Below are 20265 nucleotides of genomic sequence, written 5' to 3'. Positions count from 1 at the left end.
GCAAGCCAGTGTTAAGTTCTTCATGGAGCCTGATTTCATAGGTGCAGTCTGATTGTACCTGGCACTGTGACAGGACTGGGCTTGTTTACATAGAATTTCAGCTGCCCTTTTTTTTTTTTTTTTTTTTTATGGTAAGTGAAGGAGAAAATGACTTCAGGAACCTGACTGCTTACTGTGGAAGCCTCGTACCACGTTTAGCCTTTAGTCCTGTGTTCTGTGTTATGGTTATTTTTGTTTTAGTAGGTAAAAAAAAATCACTCTTCAATTCATACATAGCAATAACAACAGGTCAAGTTCTGAATTTGGTTAAGCTGTGAGTTCATTCTCAACACCTTTTGTTCTCAAATTCCTTTAACAGTTGCTTTTTCAAAAAAACAGGAAGTAACATGCAGCAGTAGCTGAGAAATTAATGACTATTTTGAGTTTAGAGACCTTCCTGTCAAAAGGCAAAAGAAAGATTGTTTTTTGGGGGGTTTTTTGGTGGTGGTTTTTTTTGTTGTTTGTTTGGTGTTTTTTGTTTTTGTTTTTTTTTTTACAAGTAGTTCATTGCTGCTCATGGTCTTTTTAAAACAGCCTTGTTTATCACAATCAATATCCCCTAATATTGTCATAAACTGGAAGTTTTAATGAATTTGCTTTTTCAAAAAACTTGTTATTATTCTTGAAGCATTAGTTCTGATATCAGAAAAATAGGTCAGTCACAGAAAAATATCAGAATTCTTTGTACTGAATGTCTTTTGGAACCTGATCAAAGGCAACTGATACCTACCGAGAAAGGGTCTGAGAAATTAATTGAATGGTGCTTTTGCTAAAAGAAGATCTTGCTTTGTGATATGTTAGCATGAAAGACACATGCAAGACAAAGGCAGTAAGAGTTCTGGTTGTCTGCCCCTTGTTGGGTTTAATGTCAAGTGTTTAATGACAAGATTTTCAATTGCTTCTTCAGTTGACCACAGCAACTAAATGAGGAAGTAAACTAGCTATCAGCACTGGAAGGCTGCTGTCTTCTGTAAAACCAGTTAGAAGTGGAACACATTTAATTTACTAATAGGGTGAATTAAATATGCAGGAATTACCTTATTTATTCACCCTCACACATATTCTCTAAACATTGTGGGAGAAAATATTTGTTGGTGAGACTGGGGGTCTGTAGTATTCAAAACTGATAGTGATAATCTGGTATTGTTGAAGTCTCAGGTAAGTTTCTATTGATCTCTTTTATTCAGTTTCAGTTTAGGTTGTATCACTACTTCTCCTATAACTGAGGTAAATTCTGCAAACTTAATTGCTAGATAAAGATGTTTGCACAGATGCTATGGAATGCAAATTTGAATGCATTGCAATATTTATTTCTTAGGAGTTTGTTTTTTTTAAAGTTTGGGGTTTTTTTTAATTAAGGTACCAAGAGAGGGCTAAAAAAAATCCTGAATGTACAGAATTTATTTTGAATGAGGCTAGTTGTTATGGGGCACAAGTCTGTTTTGGAACATGGATGTCCTTTCCTTTGGAGAAGAGGCTGATTTCAGTGACATTAATCATTCTTCTAAAAATCAGTGCTGAAATTCTTTCTGATTTCCATGAGATGTGGATTTCATCTGTTGTGGTTGAGTAGGATATAATGCAGTAGTGATGGGGAACATTGCAAAAAAATTGTTCGTGTAGTGCTTGGATTTTCATTTAGAATTTTAGAAGTAATTAAACCAAAATTAGCTTAGAATTGCATATCATAAAGCTGCACATTGTTTTCTTCCAAGAATTGCATTAAATATAACTTTCAAAATGCAAACACTTGATCACCGCTGGCTCAATGGGAGAGCTGCTTTCTGCCACTGGTAGATACTTTGGCACGATATAGGATCAATGCTCTGACTCTGAAATCTGTAACAACTGGCTTTAATTATCCTACAGTACCATAGCTGAGCTGCTCTCATCAAAACTGTATTTCTCCCCAAAACATGTCTTTGTTCTGGTGCCAACATCATTAAATATTTAAAAATGCGTCTGTCTTACTTCATAGTTTGGGGGAAGAACAAATTAAGTTGAAGGTAATCCTGGAAGAGACAGAAAAATAGTAGAATGAAGAATATGAAGTGTAAGACTGTGTGTGATGAGTACAGTTACCAGCTTGAAAAACTGGAAAACTACCTGAAAATAAAAGGAAATGGAGACAGTGTTTAAAGAAACAATAGTATCTGTCTGCTTGATTGTCTTATAATTACTTTAATGTTGTGTATTACCTTGATGAGTTTTTTCATACCTGATTTGATTTCTTTTATCAGAAAAATATTCCATTTTTCAATTATAGCAGTAGACTATGGTTAACAGTTTAAAACTAAATAAATACTCAATGACAAAAAATTCTGAACATATACACTAATCTTTCAATTAATGAACTCTGATAGCCTATACTCTATGGCTGCACTTCACCAAAACAGATGATTTTGACAGGTATCTCTGTTATCTCTATTTCAGGGCATGGTTAGAAGCAGGCTAATAAGCTGATCAGCCAGTTTTGTGGCTCAACAAGATTGTATGACACTAATATCTTTCATTAGGTGGGATTTTGTTTTTATTTATTTATAAAATTTTGGAGAAAAAGGAGTGCAACAAGTCATTTTCACCATTTCAAATACTGGATATTTCTGTTTTGCATTATGATTGTTACAGCTGTGGCTATTGCAAAGTACTTATATTTTCCCTTGTGTAACATATTTAACAGTTTTATTTTCTACCTTATCTTTAAGATTTTTAGATCTTTATTAATCTCAAGTGGACTTCCACGACCTACACATGCTATATAATTGAAACATAAAAAGTTTTGAAGCACTTGAAAGATTGAGAATAAAATGTTTTCCGTGGTGTAATACTTCCTACCCTTATTTCACGATATCTTGAGAAAAATATTAAAAAAATCAGTAAGTGGGGAAAAGTCTTAACTTTACTCATATGGTTCTGATGAGTTACTATTCAGGGATGAAAGAAACGAGACTATAAGAACCACTTCAGTGAAAGCAGCAGCTTAATGTTCCATAGTGGTCAGATATCAAATAGATTATTAGGAACAATGTGAAAGGAATACAGAATGAAACAGAATATATCACTGTGCTGCTGTACACATCTGTAGTGCACCATATAGCTTGACTATTGTGCAGTTGTGGTCCCTGGATCTCATAACCAGTACAGGAAAAAATGGAAAACTGGTTACCAGAATGCTCAGAAGTATAGAATGGCTTTTATGCAAGGAGTGACTTAAACAGAGACATTCTTCAGTTTGGAAAAAAGGAGTAAGAGGGAATGTGATTGAAGTGTGCAAAACTATGCTGATGAGAGAGAGAGTAAATAGTAACAATTTTTTTTTTTCACCATCTCTTCTAAATAGAATTATATCAGTTGTGGCTGTTGATGTTGGAGACATGTTGAAACAAGTACTTTTTAATTCTGTTTTCTGGTAAATGTTCATAGTTCAAGTTTTATCCAGCACTCTCTGATAAAAATTGATTAGGTATCATGGCAGAGATCAGTATTCAAGAAAAGTTTATGGAGAATAAAGTTGTCATGTTTATCCTAGTTAAGCATTTCTTTTGATAGAACGATATTGCATTACTAGAGAAGCAACCAGGCTTAAAATCATACTGAGTGTGATAAAAGGAAAAATAACTTATGATACATAGGTTTTTTCTAAAGTTTGAAGGGGTTGCTCGTAAGTGCTTGCAGCAGCTGAGCTGTCTGTAAAATGAAACATTTATGCATGAAACTTTGAAAGACTAGGACAGAGATGTGCATAAAGCTTTGCTTCAGAAGTGTATGTGGAAAAGACAGTAAAAAATTTGAAAGTAGTAACTTTTTTGATCTTATGACTCCTCTTACTGTCACCTTTTTAAATCTAGCTGGTATTGCAGCAACAATATTCAGAGATGCTGTTGGCAGTTTGAGTTCTATTCTTCATTGAAGGCTGAGTTCATATAAAAATATCAACCAGTAGTCCATGCATATAACCCCCCAAATAAAATACTGGGAAGTATAATATAGTATTTAGTGACTTCTCAGTACCACTCGTTGCATGTTCTTATGGGTATCTTCATAACATTGCTTTTTAAAACAAATCATAACTGCAGCTTTGATCCATGCTGAGCACTAACTGCTCACATGACAATGTCTCTATATATGCACAGATCAAAAGACTGGGTTTAGAAATGTGATTGCAGAAATAGCTGTAACTTTTTTTTTTTTAAGAAAAAAAAATATGATGCCATCATCTTCCTCTCTGCCCTTCCATGAACAATTTCACTTGTATTAAAATCAGTGGAAGAACAAAGCCATGTAAAAGTAATTCCTCTTACTAGAGGGAGCATGAGTTGTTATACTTTGAGCTGCTTTGCCAGCTCTGTATTTATACTGCAGGTATAAAGGTCATATCCTTGTTTCATGTATTAATAAACACAAGTTTAAATAAGTCCTTTGGGTTTTTATGTTCTGTATAGATGTCAGTCATGCAGATTTCTTGCCACTGGGGATCATATTTAATTAAAAAAACTCTCTCAGTATTTAGAGGCCTAGATTTAGACACTCAGTATTAAGAATTTGGCTTTAAGTGGCCCACATTAAACTTCAATCCAGTTTGGAGAGATTGTAGTCATTAACAGATGGTATGGTTTATATCTCTGTTATAGGAAAAATTACTAGCATGTGGTACTGCCAACTATTGCTGATTGTAAATATATGTCCAAAGATTTGTACTGTGTTAAAATGAGTTTATTTTCAGGCAACTAATAGTTTGGTTTAAATGTCAGAACTCATAGATTTGTCTGAAGTTCAGAAAAAGTTGTTTACAGATGCTCACAATTTTTTTTATATGTTATAGTTGAGAAATTTTTCGTTGAATGTTAAATTGCAAAGGTTGTTTTTCTTCTAATTAGACACACTACTTGAAATTCTTTTCCTTGTGTGTGTTTATTAAGATTGCTTGAGCTACTTCTGAACATAAGAATGAATAGAATATGTTTTTATTAAATGGTTGCTCATGTCCCTTTGGGTTGAATTGACTAACAGGGGTTTTTTCCCCTCTACCATTATATGAATTCCTTGGGTTGTTCTGTAGGATCTTTGGCTTGCAAGAGAAAGCCCTGTTTTCTTCCCAGTTACAACATAACTTTGCTGTTTTGCCAATACTTGTCATTCTTAATGATCTCAATTACATGCAATATTGAACCTCAAATGTATTTAGGACTGATACAAACTTAAGAATCTGATCCAAAGCTAGTCAAGGATGTGAGAGTGTGTAACCCAACTCTTCAATAATGGTAGTGCATCTAACTCCAACTTACAGAAAGAGGGTTATTTCTCATTTACCATGATATCAAGTAAACAAAAACCTACAGTCATTTCAGTTCAGTTCTTCCTTTACCTTCTGGCCTAATTCTAATCCCAGTATGGTTAATAGGAGCAAGCTTTGAACCCCTCATTCAGTCTCCCCAATTCTCAGTGCATTTTTATTGTTGTACTAGAATTTAAACATCAAAGTGTTAGCTCTGCAGACTAAGAAATTCCTATTAATATATGAAGGGGAAGAATTCTTTTATTGAAATAAGTCCAGCCTGATGTTTAGCTATTATATTTGAAAATGTGCATAACAAAAATTATGCATTTGCCAAATTTGAAATTGACACATTATTATAAACATTTCAATGCTTTCCTGATAGAAATCCAGAGAACCCTTGTCTGGCTTTGAAGCAATATAAAATCATGTGTTTAATTTCTGCCTATTCTTCCTTTTGCCAGGAGTCTCTGGTTTATGCAAACAGAAGCCTAGAAGCAGTTCCAGGTGAAAAGGTTCTGCGAGACAACAAGGAACAACGTGATCAACAAAGTCGTCTCAAAGAAATAGATCATCAGCTGAAATCCTTTGAGAGAAACCTTGTAAGTCTTCCATTTTTGTCCTATTTTTTTTCCCTCAGATTGAAAACTTTGGAATTTATCATCCCCTGTGTCTTAAAGTAAAATAAAATTCTGCAACTTTGTGCAAATTCCTGAAGGAATCACCAAAGAAATATACAAGCAAAAATCTCAAATAATTTTTCTTAATCTCGGAAACATGTTTTTCAGTTGTAATGCATGTTTCCCATTAACATAGTGTCTTTCAAAGTGAAAGAAATTATTCTCCTCTCCTCTTCTCCTCTCCTATCTTCCCAGAGGGGGATAGCATAAACAATCACATATAAATATATCCTAAAAGGATTTTTTTGTGGCTCATGTAATTCAGTGTTCTTTGAAGGACCAAGTCTGGTGGGAATGTCGTATACACCAAGTTATTGTGTGATTTAGTTTTGCTGAATTCATTTAGTGTATTTTTGTAACTTAATTTTCAATTAATACGTGAATTTCGTAGGTGCAAGGGCCTTTAAAATAGGAGCATGTAAGTAAAATGGTAGTAAAAAAATCATTACTGTTTTAGCATAAGCACATCACATCTCATCATTATTACTACTTTGAGTAAAAGCAGGTAGGGAAAAGGCAATCTGAAATCCAAGAGGATCCTATTGTTAACCTAGTAGGCAGAAATTACATTTATTTCTAAGCTATAGAGCCAGGAGTGCAAACCAGAACTTATGTGCCTCTCTCAAGTAATATATTGCTATTCTTTTCTCTTTCAGTGAGTATAATTTATTACATTACTCTCAAGTTATAATAAGGATATTTAACAAAAACTAGAGACGGGGAACCTCAAGGACTTAGGAATTTTTTTGTTCATTTTTAAATATACATTGTAAATGTGCTGTTTGATCTGTGCTGAAAGAGCTACAAAGCAGCCCATACAGAAGAGAATTAGGAAGAATATACATAAAACATTAAAAAACAGATGAATACAAAGGGAGAGTCCTAAGATGATACAGTTGTCATTTGTTTGGCCCGAAAGCCAATGTTGGTATTTGTTTTGTATTGGATCTCTCACAGATCTTAAGAGCACAGGAATAAAATACCTTTCCTTTTTTTTTTTTTTTAATACCTTCGTATAAAACTCTGAAGGTTTGCCTTGCCCAGGTGAAGTCAAGAATGACACTGCTGAAGACTCAAAAAAGCATTACTGCATTACTGAGCTGGCAGTAGCGGCTAAAACCTGGATATATATGCATATTTTTAAGATTTTAACATCTTTGTTTAGTGTTATTTTTCTGATTTGAGATGAGAAAACTTTTGTTTCTCCGTAGAATGTGCTATGTGGAGAAGATAAATTAGTATGGTAGTGTACGAGAGACTGAGGTGAGGTGACAGCTGGTATGGGTAACCTGGTGAAGCTGGATTTTTCTAGGAAACCCCAAGTATTTTGGTACATTAGCAAGAGGCATCAGTATAGATAATTGACATAAGAGGTGTGCAAATGAAGAATGTGGTGACTGGGAATATTGAGCATGGATTTACAGAGGGTAAGTCATGCTTAACCAACCTGACAGCCACCTTTGATGAAATGACTAGGTGTGCTCTGTAAGCTGGAGAGCAAGGCTGCCACTCACTGGGAGTTAGGCTGGAGGAGTGGGCTGACAGGAACTGTATGAAATTTGTGAAGGACAAACGCGGAGCTCTGCATTAGAGAGGAGTAACTCTAATGGTGCAAGGTGGAGCCTGGCTGGCCAGGGAGCAGCACTGCTGAAAAGGGCCTGGCATCATTGTGGACAATAGACTACACATGAGCCAGCAGTGTGCCCTGCAGTGATGAAGGTTAACAGCATACTTGGCTGTATCAACATGAGCATAGCCAATAGATTAAGGGAAGTAATTACTCCCCTTTACCTGGTACTCATTAGATTGTGTCTAGAGTGTTGCACCCGGGAAAAAACCCCCAAAACTTCCAAGGGTAATTAAGAATGGGAAGCAGGTTGCACGGAGAGACTGTGAAATCTCTGCCCTTGAAAATTTTGCAGACCTGGCTGGACAAATCCATAAGGCATTTGATCTGATCTCGTAGCTGATGCTGCTTTGAACAGGTTGGACTAGAGATCTCCTCACATCCCCTCCCCAGTCTGATGATTTTTTGGTTGTACAAGGAAAAGGATCAAGAATTTTTATACATTTCTCAGGTAGTAATCTTCTTTATTATTGCTACATTAAAGGAAAAATAGTAGTTTTTCATGGCTGTACGTTGTAGATTTTTTTCTTGTGTGTAGCTGATTTTAGTGTTTTTCATGTAGTCATAAAAACATTAATATATACATTTGTTGCGTCAGACCAAAAATCCATGTAGTCTACGTTTGGCTTGCGGAAGTCTTCAAGTCAGCAGTAGGCTTATCTTCTGCAATAATCAGAGTTAGGACAAATACTGTTCCAGTTATCTTTTATCACCCTCAAAAAGGGATCTCCAATGCAGATCAAAAGCTTTGTGATTCAGGTAGCAGCATAACCTCAGTGGTATAATCTCAATTACTGATAGCACTGTCACTACAGTTGCAAGAACTTCAGCCACTATCCACATATGCAGGGTTTATGCTGGCAGTGCTGGAACTGCACAGCCAATATGATTAGACTTCTAGCAGGTTTAAAGCTAATTGGACTGCATGTAGTTGTATCCAAGTCTTTGGTTTGGGGGAAGAAAAAAAGAGGCTAATTGACACGTTCTTCCTGATGTCAGTTAATTTTACATACTGACGGAATATGGGAACAAAGACTTCAGACAAGGAGACAGTGATTGCTTTAGAGGCTGTTCACTTTTGTGTGTTTGTGTCACTACAGTAAGGCAGCATATTTAGCTCTTATCTGTTCACAGTACCAAAACAATAGTAGACCTTCATTTTAATACACTGCTCTATTATGTTAGACAATTAAAAGATGGGAGGCAAATAACTGGAGGAATTCTGTGGAACTTCAGTATATTGAATAGGGTAATGGGTAAACAGATAAAGTAAGTATGTGCATTGTCATCTTTTCCTAGTCATTGACCTTTATATCACTTTTTGTCACTACTGACCTTGTTCATGAGGCACCCACAATATGAGGAAGTGCGTCTGGGAACTGTGTGATAGTCTGCAGCAGGCCTGGGAAATGCAGGGGGCTGCTGACTCATTCCGATGTTTTGTGTACAAATGGGTCAGTTCCAAGTCTTGGTTGGGTTATAGCAGTATTGTCTGGTATCACGTTACATGCAGACTCTTGCAACATACCACACATTTTTCCTTGGCTAGATTGTGTGTATTTAGAACTCTAAATCGATAGACTGTAACGTTAATTTACAGTGTTTATAAACAAAGAATATGTCGTCTGTACCAGTGTGTAACTCATGGCCAGACTAGTGTTGCCGTGTGCTATGCAGCACCTGGTAAGGCTTCTTCAGGGGGACATACTGTGTTGTCTTATCCATTGCTGCTCTGTGGCACAACTCTGAGATGACGGCACATGGATATGAAATATTTGTGTGTTAGGTCTTATGCGAGATACTTTGGTTGCCAGTGTAAATAAAGAAGTATTCAGGTCTGAATGAAAGGAGGTTTTTCCTTCTAACAGTCAAGTAAAATATATAGAAAATGCACACTTTTTTGTGTGAACAAAGAACAGTTTTCAGAAAGTACTGGGGTTTTTTAGTTTTGTGTCCTTGATAACTTCTATTCTTATTTCCGGAAAATATGGTTATTACTAGAGAAGATTGGACAAAACAGCATGGTATCACCTTCTGATGCAACATAGATAATTCAATAAAATTTTTCTTATTGGTGTGGGAATGTCTAAAAATCAGATAACTCTTATGCAGTGTGGATTGGGTGCCTTGTTTCTATATGAAACAAGTATAGTATTTTGGCCATCAATTCTGTAACAATGTTAGCAACAAAACTGCTCTCTGCCAGGAAACTGTGTGATGAAAACCTAAACTGAATGCTTGGGCTGAGGGGAGGGAGTATGTGGATGGCATGTTTCCAGAATAATTTAATTATTTCGGGAAATACTGTTTGTTATTCAATAGGTGGCACTCTTCACTATATGTTAGAGGAAGAATGCCTAGGCATGGTTCTAGGGGATATTATTACTGGTGAAAACATCATTTCTGTGGTATAAAATACAGGTTGTGAGAGATTGCCTCTCACTTTTGGCAAGATTCCAGGTGTGCAGCTTTTAAGGTTCAGTTATTTTTCTAGCTTAGCTAATTAAATTGTCTATTTAAAATTCACATTGCATTTAAATTTCTTCTTTACTCTTTCCTAAACCACTGTAATTCACTGCGTAAAATTGAAAATAAATTCAGTGCTCTGAGTAGAGGAGGTGATTTGTCAGCAGTTAGGAATGTTATTTCTGAATGTGTGGTTATACTGGGCTTTATAATTTTAAAATATAGTATTTTACAAACTTAGTGTCTGAGATGTCTTTCTAAAATGTATTTCAAAAAGATCCCTCAGATAAAATCTTTTCTTATTGTTATTGTTGTTTCTTTTGTTTGTTTTTGTTTCCGAAGTGGAAGTTACACATAGTTTAACTAAGCAGAATTTATCTCTGTGTGTTAGGGAGTAACTTACAGTAGGTGTAAAGGTAACTTATTAATATTATTTTTTTCCTGTGTGGTAGAATGCTGTAGTTCTTCCACTACTGCAAAATTAATTATTCAAATTTGATTTGTATAATGGTAGCTTTACTCTGACCTTCTCTTCAAGGGGGAGGAGTACATTCATCATGTTTCTGGAGCAGTCTATTTAGTATGTGCTGTCTTCTGAAATTTTAACATTTATGGATTCCTCCACTACACTGTAGCTCATGTGTGCTGTGAGACTTCATGGTTTCAGCCAAGTCTGGAACTGAGCACACAAAACCAGGCTGGAAGATATGACTTTAGTGTAGTTTACAATTGATATAAAAACCAGAAAATCTGCTAAGTATTATGCTAGAAGTAATGAAACTAAGGGCTTTGGAATCTGAGTTCCTCCTTTATTTTGAAAAAATTGTCCCCAGTGAATTAATATACCAAAGAATGTATTGTATGCATTGTTGAAATGCATTGTGAAATTTCAATCCAACTGAAATGTATCTGTACCCTGGTTTCTGGGCCCTTGCTGAATTTCTTTTAGGTTTTAGTTTGACCTTAGTTCACTTGTTCTTCATTTGAAACCATGGCTGACTCTCTCCACATTCTTTCATCTTTCAGTTTCCTGGAAACCATTGAGCTTATCTTTGTTTTGTGAATTGCATTGTTAACTGCTGCTTCAAAAAAAAATGTTCAGCTGCCAAATGCGTGTTGCTGAGCATTAATGAAAAGAATTTTATATAGAAAGAATAATAAATGTAGTTATTTTTCAGTTGTGGCTTCTACTAGTTGGCCATTTGCAATAATTCAGTAGCATGTTTGATGTGTAGAATTTCTTCATAGCAGTGGGTTTAAATGCACATCCAAGCAAGCTGTTAAGTAAGATAGTTTCACCTTTGCTGGCCTTATGCGTGTTTATTTCAAATGTCTCACACTGAAGGCTGATTCTTTCCTCCTGAAATCTAGCTACAGATGCCTGTTTTGGGGTTTTGGTTAAATATATGAATTCAAAAATATTTCAAATGCATATTGAATATATATGCATATAATTGTGTGTATACACACACATGTATAGTGTTATTCCTTAACATGACTGAGATACTGATACCTACTTGAAAAAAACCAAGTCTGTTTATTTGCAGTAAGTACTTATAAACCACAAGCTGAATCTAGTTTGCCTAGTCTTAAACTTAAATTTGTCATGAGATGCCTGTACATCTCTAGGAATTATTTTTTCCCAAGTATGCAATTTGGTGCCCAAATGCAATATGTGTTTGTTAATTATTGAGATCTTTTTTATATCATGTAATATGAAAATACACATATTCTGTTATCTGAATAGGTGAACTTTGCAGGAAGGTGAGCAATTGGTGTGGATGGTGCAGAACAAAGATACAAAAATAGTAAATATATAAATGCTGTCAAGAGCTTTGGTTACCTGCAGGACCTTTCTCCAAAAAGTATGATTCTTATCTTCTTGATGTAGAATAATGTATATCTATGGGGAAGGAAACCTCAGGATAAAATTAGTTATTGTTTAGTGCTGCAGAAAGTCTCACAAACCATTTCATGGTTTACCCTGCATCAGGATGATGAGGGAGTTTGTTGTTATACATAATTTTATTGTAGCTTTTTCCCTGAAACTGATTGAGTTCGATGTACCTGATCCTGAGTCTGTATAAGGCACCTTCCAGAAAAGGAGAATAATTTTTTCCTGACATTTACTGTAATTCCTTTCTTCCACTTTAAAGGGAAGAAGAGGGGAAGATGAAGTACTACCATATATTTGGAGAGTAATTTGTCAACTAGACAGTCCTGTAATATGTTTTTCAATCACAGTGTCTGCAGAAATTAATCGCTAATACTTTTGACCACAGGAATATAGCTATATTTTTTGACTACTTTGTGCATTGGTGGTCCTTCTAGGTTCTTCCTATACCTATGCAGTAACATACAAATAGCAAACATCTTTATTTCAATTCACATAATATAATATAGTGGCTGGTTTCTGAATAAGCATATGTTTATCCATAAAAGTAGAACTCGTTTAATAAAACATTTTCATAACACATATTTCGTTGTACCAAATACAGGGAAAAAGGACAACTTACCTAAATAAGGCTGAGATGTACCACTTCCTACATTATTCCTTCAGGAAGTATCTACCAGGTCCTAAAGTTGCTTGCCAGGTTGTTGCCAAGCTTCAAACAGATCTTGTTTATTCAAATTTTACAAGAATTTGTTCCCATTATGTGATTGTACAAAATTATTTCAGAATGAAATGTGGTAGCATTTCCACCTGGGAAAAGATATTACTGTGAAAACCTTATATTCTTCATTTAACAGCTACTACACACATGAAGAAAGCAGTAAGATTAATAGCAGGACTGATAAAATTTAAATAATCTCACCCATATGATTAAAATAAATTTCCTATTTATTGATTGTTTTTCACAGTACTGTGGACAAGAATGAAGCAGCTGCTAAAAGTATTTATAATAAATAATTTGAAAACTATAAATTGCATTAAGACTTAATATAATTAAATATTTTTAATAAATGTTATTTTTTAAATACTAAACTATATTAAAATATTAATCAGTTAAAATTGTAATGATGCTTCTAGATTATATGGAAAATTGTTAAGATAATTTTTATGTAGATGCTGGAGCCAGTTAAATTGAACTACATACATATGATGCTAAGTAACATTGCCAGCTGCTGGAGTTTGATACCTGCAGTGAGACCTGTTTTAAACATAATGGGTTTCTAGATAAGAATGATCAAATTCTCTGTCAATTCAATGTACTGATCCTCCTTCTCCCAAAATGTAGAATTTCCAGTTAAGACAACAACTCTGCTAATTGTTTGCCCCAGAATGTGTAGGAGAAAACTGAGAAGCATCTCCCTTCTTGTACTTCTCTCAGCTAATTTTGAACAAAGGAAGCCTTTTGTCTCTTTTTTTTTTTTTTCCCCCTCTAACCACTATATTTGTTTCCATTCTCTTTCCCAATGTTTTGTGTATGATCTCATCATCTTCTGTAGAGTTGAGATTTCTCATCTTTTTTCTCCTATGTATTACGGTGTTTGCCATCTTAAAATAACAAACAAACCATCTTTGACTACCCACCCATCTCTGAATTCTTGTAGTGCTGTTTATAGTCATTGTTTGATCTCTTTCAGTTTTGTGTCTCTAACACGATTTAAATTTAACTGTAACTGCACTACTTTTTAAATGGCATTTGACACCATCAGATTCATATTGGAAGTATGTTTTGTCTTAGATGATGATAGAATTAATGAAAACTGCTTTGCTTCTATGCTCTTACATTATTCTTTCAGTATGTCCTTTGTCATACCCTCTGTCTTCTCTGACCTCAGCAAATATGATATAACAGTGTTCTTGTATTTGCTTAGTACTTTTTTTTACTATGCCATCCATCTATCTACCTCTGACCTCTCCCACCATCATGTCTAAACCAGGTTGTGTGTATCCACTTGCAAGGCCCTTTTTCACTCCTTTCACTCCCCTTTCTTTCAACCTGTCATCTTTAGTTCATGGTTGAGATAAATACATGACTTCAAAGCAGGACAGTGCATCACCCAGTTATGCTTTCAAACAATTGCATATTGCTCTGCTTCCCTCATGCCTAAAGCCTTTTCAAAACATTTTTCAGTGAATTGGTGAGGATTGTATTTCTGGTTTAAGACAGTCAAGCGTATTGATCAGTGGAGTTTCAGTGTCTTCCTCGTACTTGACTACCTGTGTACATGTAGCTTTTGTATGGATATACTTACAGGTTGGTTTGGAATTTTCTTTTCTCCTTTCTCTTCCTGTGTCTGTACAACATCTATCATCACAGTTCAATGCAATGACTATGGTTTCTAGCTGCGGTGGTATTAAAATAATGATTAACAATTTCTCTGGTTAGTACAGGTGTCCACAGCATAAAATTTTCATCATTGAAGTGTGCATGTCCTTTTGAGACAAGGAGAAGGTGTTTACTTGTTGTTACACATCTCTATTGGCAAACCTAGGAGTTCCTCATTCCTTGCTGCCAGTTAGCACTGTTCTTTAATCTCTGTAGGAAAGAAGCCTTGTTTTTGTTGGCCTGCTTGCACCCTGTAAACTAAAGAGAAATAGTCAGGGGAAAGCCTCTATTTCTCTGCAAGTGTTGTAGGGGAAGGCTATGTTTCTACTTTGCCCTGAGATGTCACATTGAAAATGAGAGAAGAAAAACAACAGGGCTTCTGTGGAGGAAACCTTCTGCAACATGTACTTATCCTTTTATCCAACGTGTAGCTTATCCTTTTATGGGTGAGTATTAACATCTTGATCTTTTGATAAGTAGCATTTAAGTGCATCTTTCCATCTTGGGCGTGATGATTTTGTAATTTAGAGTCTGTGATAAATGTCAACATAGAAATTTTTTGGCTGTAAATTTATCTTATACATGTGTGCCTGTATGTCTGCATGTACAAACTGTGTAGCAAAGCTTTAATCTTTTCTTGAGACACTTTAACTTGTTAGACCAGGATGGATGTGTAATCAAACAGCATCTCTAAAAGTGGAGGATGTAAAGCACATAGCAGTTGCACAGGGTGCTGATACTCTTGTAAACTACATCAAACTACATGACAGCCACATGGGCCTTCTAAGCCGAAAACGTCTTAAATGTCCTAGCAGGATGTGACTTTCATTACAAATATTTATAATATCGGTGTTGACATCTCATGTATTTCAGTTTAAACTATATAAGCATCATGTATATTCACCTATAAAAGGCAATACTATTAAAGAAAAAAGTTATTTTTGGTATGATTCCTAAGAGTATACAAAGTCCATTAAATCAATAGATAAGATGGATATTACAATTAATATATTAACACAAACTTGGCATACTGTGATAAATCTGATAATCAGAGGTTTACGACAAAGCTTAGCTGAAAGCTAGAAGTATTTCTGATGGATTTTTGGCTTCTAGAAACAGTTTCCTGAGGTGACAACAGCAGTATTTCTAGCATGAATGCAATAATTTTCTTTTCAGAAACGCTGTAATCCTGTTTACAGAGTCAAACAAAGTTGGTTTGAGAAAAGCTTTGTAAGTTTTGTCTCATTGATCTAAATACTCTAATTACACAGCATATTTTTTAGCTATGCTGCAGAGTGCAGGCTAGTATAAAAAAAAACTTAGGAAGATTTTCCAGAAAATCTTCGCTTATAATATTCCCTCTCATTAGAATCTGAAAAGTTGAGGGCATATAAACTTTTGAAGGAAAAATTATGTTGATACCTAACATTCTGCTACTGAGTGTTCATATTGGTTGCCAGTTTGGCAGAGTTCGGCATCTCGTGGCCTATCTCATGTCTAAGTCTGTTTTTTAATTACCAGGCTGAGCATTCCTTTGTCTATAGGCTCTGTTTGCTAGACATGCTCAGAGCATGCCAATACACCCAAGCAGCCATAAGTACAAAGCACGTTACCAGTCATGATCAAGATTTTGCCCATTTTCTTTCAGAAACACAACCTAGGAAGTCAGCATCTGTCTTGGAGTACTCCTCTACCTTCTTCAACCTCAACAATTTTATCTCAGTAGCTTTGTCTCTGTTTTTCTTCACACAAGAGAATGACCTAACCCCTACATATTTTTTTTTGTAAATTTGAGAGGAGGAAGGGCATCATCTCTACAGTGGTGAAATTAAGATATTCATCCAAGACCACAAAATTCAGGGCCAAACCAGTATAAATTGGAAGGATGATATTTCTCTAGCCTAGCGATGGGCAGAATGCTCTTCTGGAAGAAAAGGTAACATTCTGAGCACTGCTTGTACAGACTGTGATTCTCTCATGCAAAATGCATAAACAGATTGTTATGTGGGCAATAGGAACTTCCTTTTTGCAGATGACAGTGTCATCGTTGATCTAGATTAATGGCTTCTAACATGATGAATTCTGTTTTTCCTAGTGCTTTGTTTCAGGCCTGTGGTGAAGAGAGTTTTTATTCAGACTTGCCTATGTCCCTGTCATTGAGGTCTCCCATCATAAAAAGGGGAAGTAGGTTGAGACTTTGAGACCTAGAAATCACTTTCTGGGCATGTACTTTTGTAACTATGAAGGGCAAGTGTAATTGTCATCATATAACCTGACTGCGTGTATGTAAGAGGCATGGCCACATACTTTGTGATAAATCCTAATCTTTAACACAGTCCTCTGATTCTGAAAGAAGCAGGGTTGTAGGTTCTTCTCTTTGGTTCTTTTTTCTTTTGTCTGATTTAGTTTTGGGTTTGATCTCCCCAACATCCTCCATTATCGCTTCATTTTGGCACTATTCTGCTTACAAATATTGAGAAATGCATACTGGTACATAATATTGCATGACAGTGATCATTCTTTACAAGTTTTTGCTTCTAGAGTACTTATTTATGGAGATATGCTTACTAAATAGTGTGTTACCTTTAGTTTTACCTATTCAGGTAGTACCTAAAAAAGAAGCCCATTATAAGTTGACATTGAAAGACTGAATACCGACTGGACTTTGTGGACTTCGTAAGAAATGTTTTCCTCTACTTCTTAATATGACCAATTTTTATTTTTCTACTCTGCTAATTAAATTTAGAAGAGAATAGCTTTATTTGAATTTCTTCTATAGAAGAAATTTCTTTGTAGAAGTAAAGACACTTTTAAATTATTCCTTTAAGAGTACTTGCACTATATCTTCACAGGCTTTTTTCTTTTTTTTTTCTTTTTTTCCTTTGTAACTTGAAGAGTAAACCAAATAATGTAGTCATTTTTTTCGCCAATGCAAAAAGCAGTCAAAATTGAACGCACCTCCATACTAAGAATCTCTCTTTGTGTGCCCTCTGACTGCCCTTTTTTTTTTTTAAGAGCACCTCCACATTCTTCATGTGGTTGTCTTAATTTTCTGATGTGCAGGGGGCTCCCCATTCTTTTCTTGTGGGATCTAGTTGCTGTTCATGTCTTGGTCATACAGTCTTTTCTGCCTGGACTATTGACCGTCTTTGGTTAGAGGGTATGTATTTTTTCTTCTGAGTGAATTTCTCTTCTCTAATGCCTTATTGCAAAGTAGTGTAATTATACTGTGGTGTGTGCACATATATATGTATGTATGGAACACTAAACAATATTTGTTACTAAGATGACTATGTAACTCTAAATGTTCCAAATAGTTTAACTTTCTGGGATGTTCATGGAAAAAGATTAAAACTGGATAACTGCTTATACAAACATGAACATGTGGTTGTAGTAGACCTTTTTTCTTCCTAGCTGCTTTTCTTTCTGTAAATCAAAGCTTTCCTTCAAAGAAATCTCAAGAAAAGTGGTGTCTCTCAGCAGGGAGTCTTCATTCTACAGAAAACAAACATTTTGTGCCTGTCCTCTGCTATTGGCTTAAGTGTAATAGAAACTTATTAGGAGAGTGCTGGAAGCTCCTGGCGTGTGAGGAGCAGTCTATAGGACTTAGCCCTTTTTGTTGAAGCCATGTGTATTACTTTCTCAATTTCATAGAATCTTCTTATTAAAGAAGCTCTTGCCAATGCAGGCTTTTGCAGTTAGTGCTCTTTCTATTAAAAAAAAAAAATCCAAAGATTCGTGTATAGGATGAGGAGGGTTGCATATAAGTATAACACATTTTAAAGGTTTTTTGATTTATCATGTATTTAACAGGTATACCTGTGTAATTGGGAAAGTAATTAGCGTTGTTTATTGCTAGAATTATCACTCATATGCAATATCTTGTACTAATTTTTTGTTTAAGATAACTGATTGGGGAAATAAAATCCAATGTAAGTGGACTGTAAGCAGTCATTGTAAACAATGACAAATGTTTTTATTACTAGTATTTTTAGCGACAAAGCTAGAAGGCAGTAATGAGGAAAGTGACTTCAAAGTGATAGCAACAAGCAGCTAAGAATTTTTAGTGTAATAAAGCAGCAAAAGAATAGTGACCTTTTTGGTATTGTATATAAAGGAAGGCATTGTGGCCTATGTTTATAAGAGTAATTTCAAGTATGGTGTGATAATGGATTCGGGGCGCTTCCTTAGAAAGGCATGTCTTTAACTTGAACTTATATTATTCTAATAATACTAATAATGAACTTGAATTATGTGAATTCAAGAAATGGCAAAAGTAAGTCTTGTATAGAACGTAGAGAGTATGGACTGATTTGTGGACAAAGATTAGAAATAATAATTATGCATACATTAATCAAACTCTTTAAGGATGATACACAGTTTAACCTGTAAATAGATCAGGAGTATAGATATGAAGTGTGGAGAGAAATAAGTGGTGCGTAATGAATTCGTGGAAACCATCATAATGCAAACAAATGTCTTTCTAGTTGTAAATAGTAAGAAAACTGAATTCTCAGTGTTTGAAATTATTGTATGAATAACTTTGATAGCTGGCTTATTCTCTGTCTCATTACCAAGTGACTTTCAGTGACTGTCTAGTTTCTGAAGGTGAAAGAGTGTCACTTGTTTTTGAATGGATACACCTATCAAATAATTTTTGATTGGAGAAGGAGGGAGGATTTGTGCCATGTGAATTGATCTTTTAGTATAAGTTTTGATACAGAAATGGCCTTTTAACTTTTCTTTGTATTCTTTATTTTTCAATTGCCCACACTTCCTTATCTAACAATTTGTTTTTTAAACCTTTATAATAGAATGTTTCTCATTTGTTTATGAAGCTTTTGTACTGAAGCTAGGAGCTTCAGGTGCAATATATTAAAGCTAAAAAAATAAAGCATAGTATTGGAAACTGAATTGATAATTTCAGCAGGAAAATCAGCTGCAAAATTCGATCCCTTACATTAATGACATGTTTTTATTCTCATAGAAATTAACAGAAGATAAATTAGATTGAATTTGTTCAATTGTTACATGCTATAAGAATTGTTTGTTGGGGTTTTTTTGTTTGCTTGTTTTTTTAAAAGCAAGTGTTGCTTAATAAGAGGATGTTCTTAGTAGGAAAAGTAATACCTGTATCTTGCTTGTTTTAATATCAGGGGTTCACAACAGCAGTTAGCTGCAGAGAAAAGCGAGTGAGCAAATCTTTTAATTAACCTCCATGATTATGCATCATGCCCTCTTCATTAAATAGATCCAACAGTGAGAAAAGCCAGTTGTTTCTAATAATTTTCTAGTGCTTTTGTGGTTTGTATACTTCAGTGTTCTGAAGGTCGGACAGAACTACCAGACCATAAAATCCAGCCAGCGAGAGATCTGGTGCTAAGAGAGCTCAAGGATTTATTAAGTGATGTGAAACTCTATTGTTTTGTGCATGTGTTACATAATTGCTGTCAATGCAAGGCTGTTAAAATTCCCTGCTAGTAATAACACGAATACCATTTTATAGCTTCAAGAGGAGATAAAAGAAGTTTCTTAGTCAGCACTTCAACAATATCACAGCACATGTCAGTTTTATTATTCTGGGGCCTTCAGTTTTGGCAGATGCTCTCTATTCTGGCTGTGGTGTGGTAATTACCATATAAATTAAGCAGTGAAATAAGCTGAGTGCAGCCTTATCCCTGCTGCCTGTAACCAGGTTGCAAGTACTGCGGTGTGAAACAGGCATAATTCAGGCTGATTATATTTAGAAGGCCACATTTTGAAATGCTGTGCCTTTATCTCTATTCAAGTCAATTTTAAAAGTAAATTGAAGCTGTTTAGTTGCTGTGCAAACAGAAGGATCATTCTTTCTCCACAAGGTACTCTCCATAATAGCATTCCAGGAATTAGTTTAATCCAGCC

At 35.1% G+C, this 20265-nt stretch overlaps 1 protein-coding gene across 6 annotated transcripts in view; it reads left to right on the top strand.

The window, feature by feature from the left end:
* Positions 1-20265, top strand: part of FSIP1 (fibrous sheath interacting protein 1) — an 86603-nt gene that overhangs the window by 23485 nt on the left and 42853 nt on the right. For all 6 annotated transcript variants that reach the window (XM_069784138.1, XM_069784137.1, XM_069784139.1 and 3 more), the window contains exon 11: positions 5779-5916. In XM_069784138.1, the coding sequence (XP_069640239.1) occupies positions 5779-5916 (138 nt within the window). The remainder of the gene's footprint in view (positions 1-5778; positions 5917-20265) is intronic.

Source organism: Haliaeetus albicilla, chromosome 5 (genome assembly GCF_947461875.1).
Source record: "Haliaeetus albicilla chromosome 5, bHalAlb1.1, whole genome shotgun sequence".
NCBI classification, from domain to species: domain Eukaryota; kingdom Metazoa; phylum Chordata; class Aves; order Accipitriformes; family Accipitridae; genus Haliaeetus; species Haliaeetus albicilla.
This window is presented reverse-complemented; position numbering and strand designations above follow the sequence as displayed.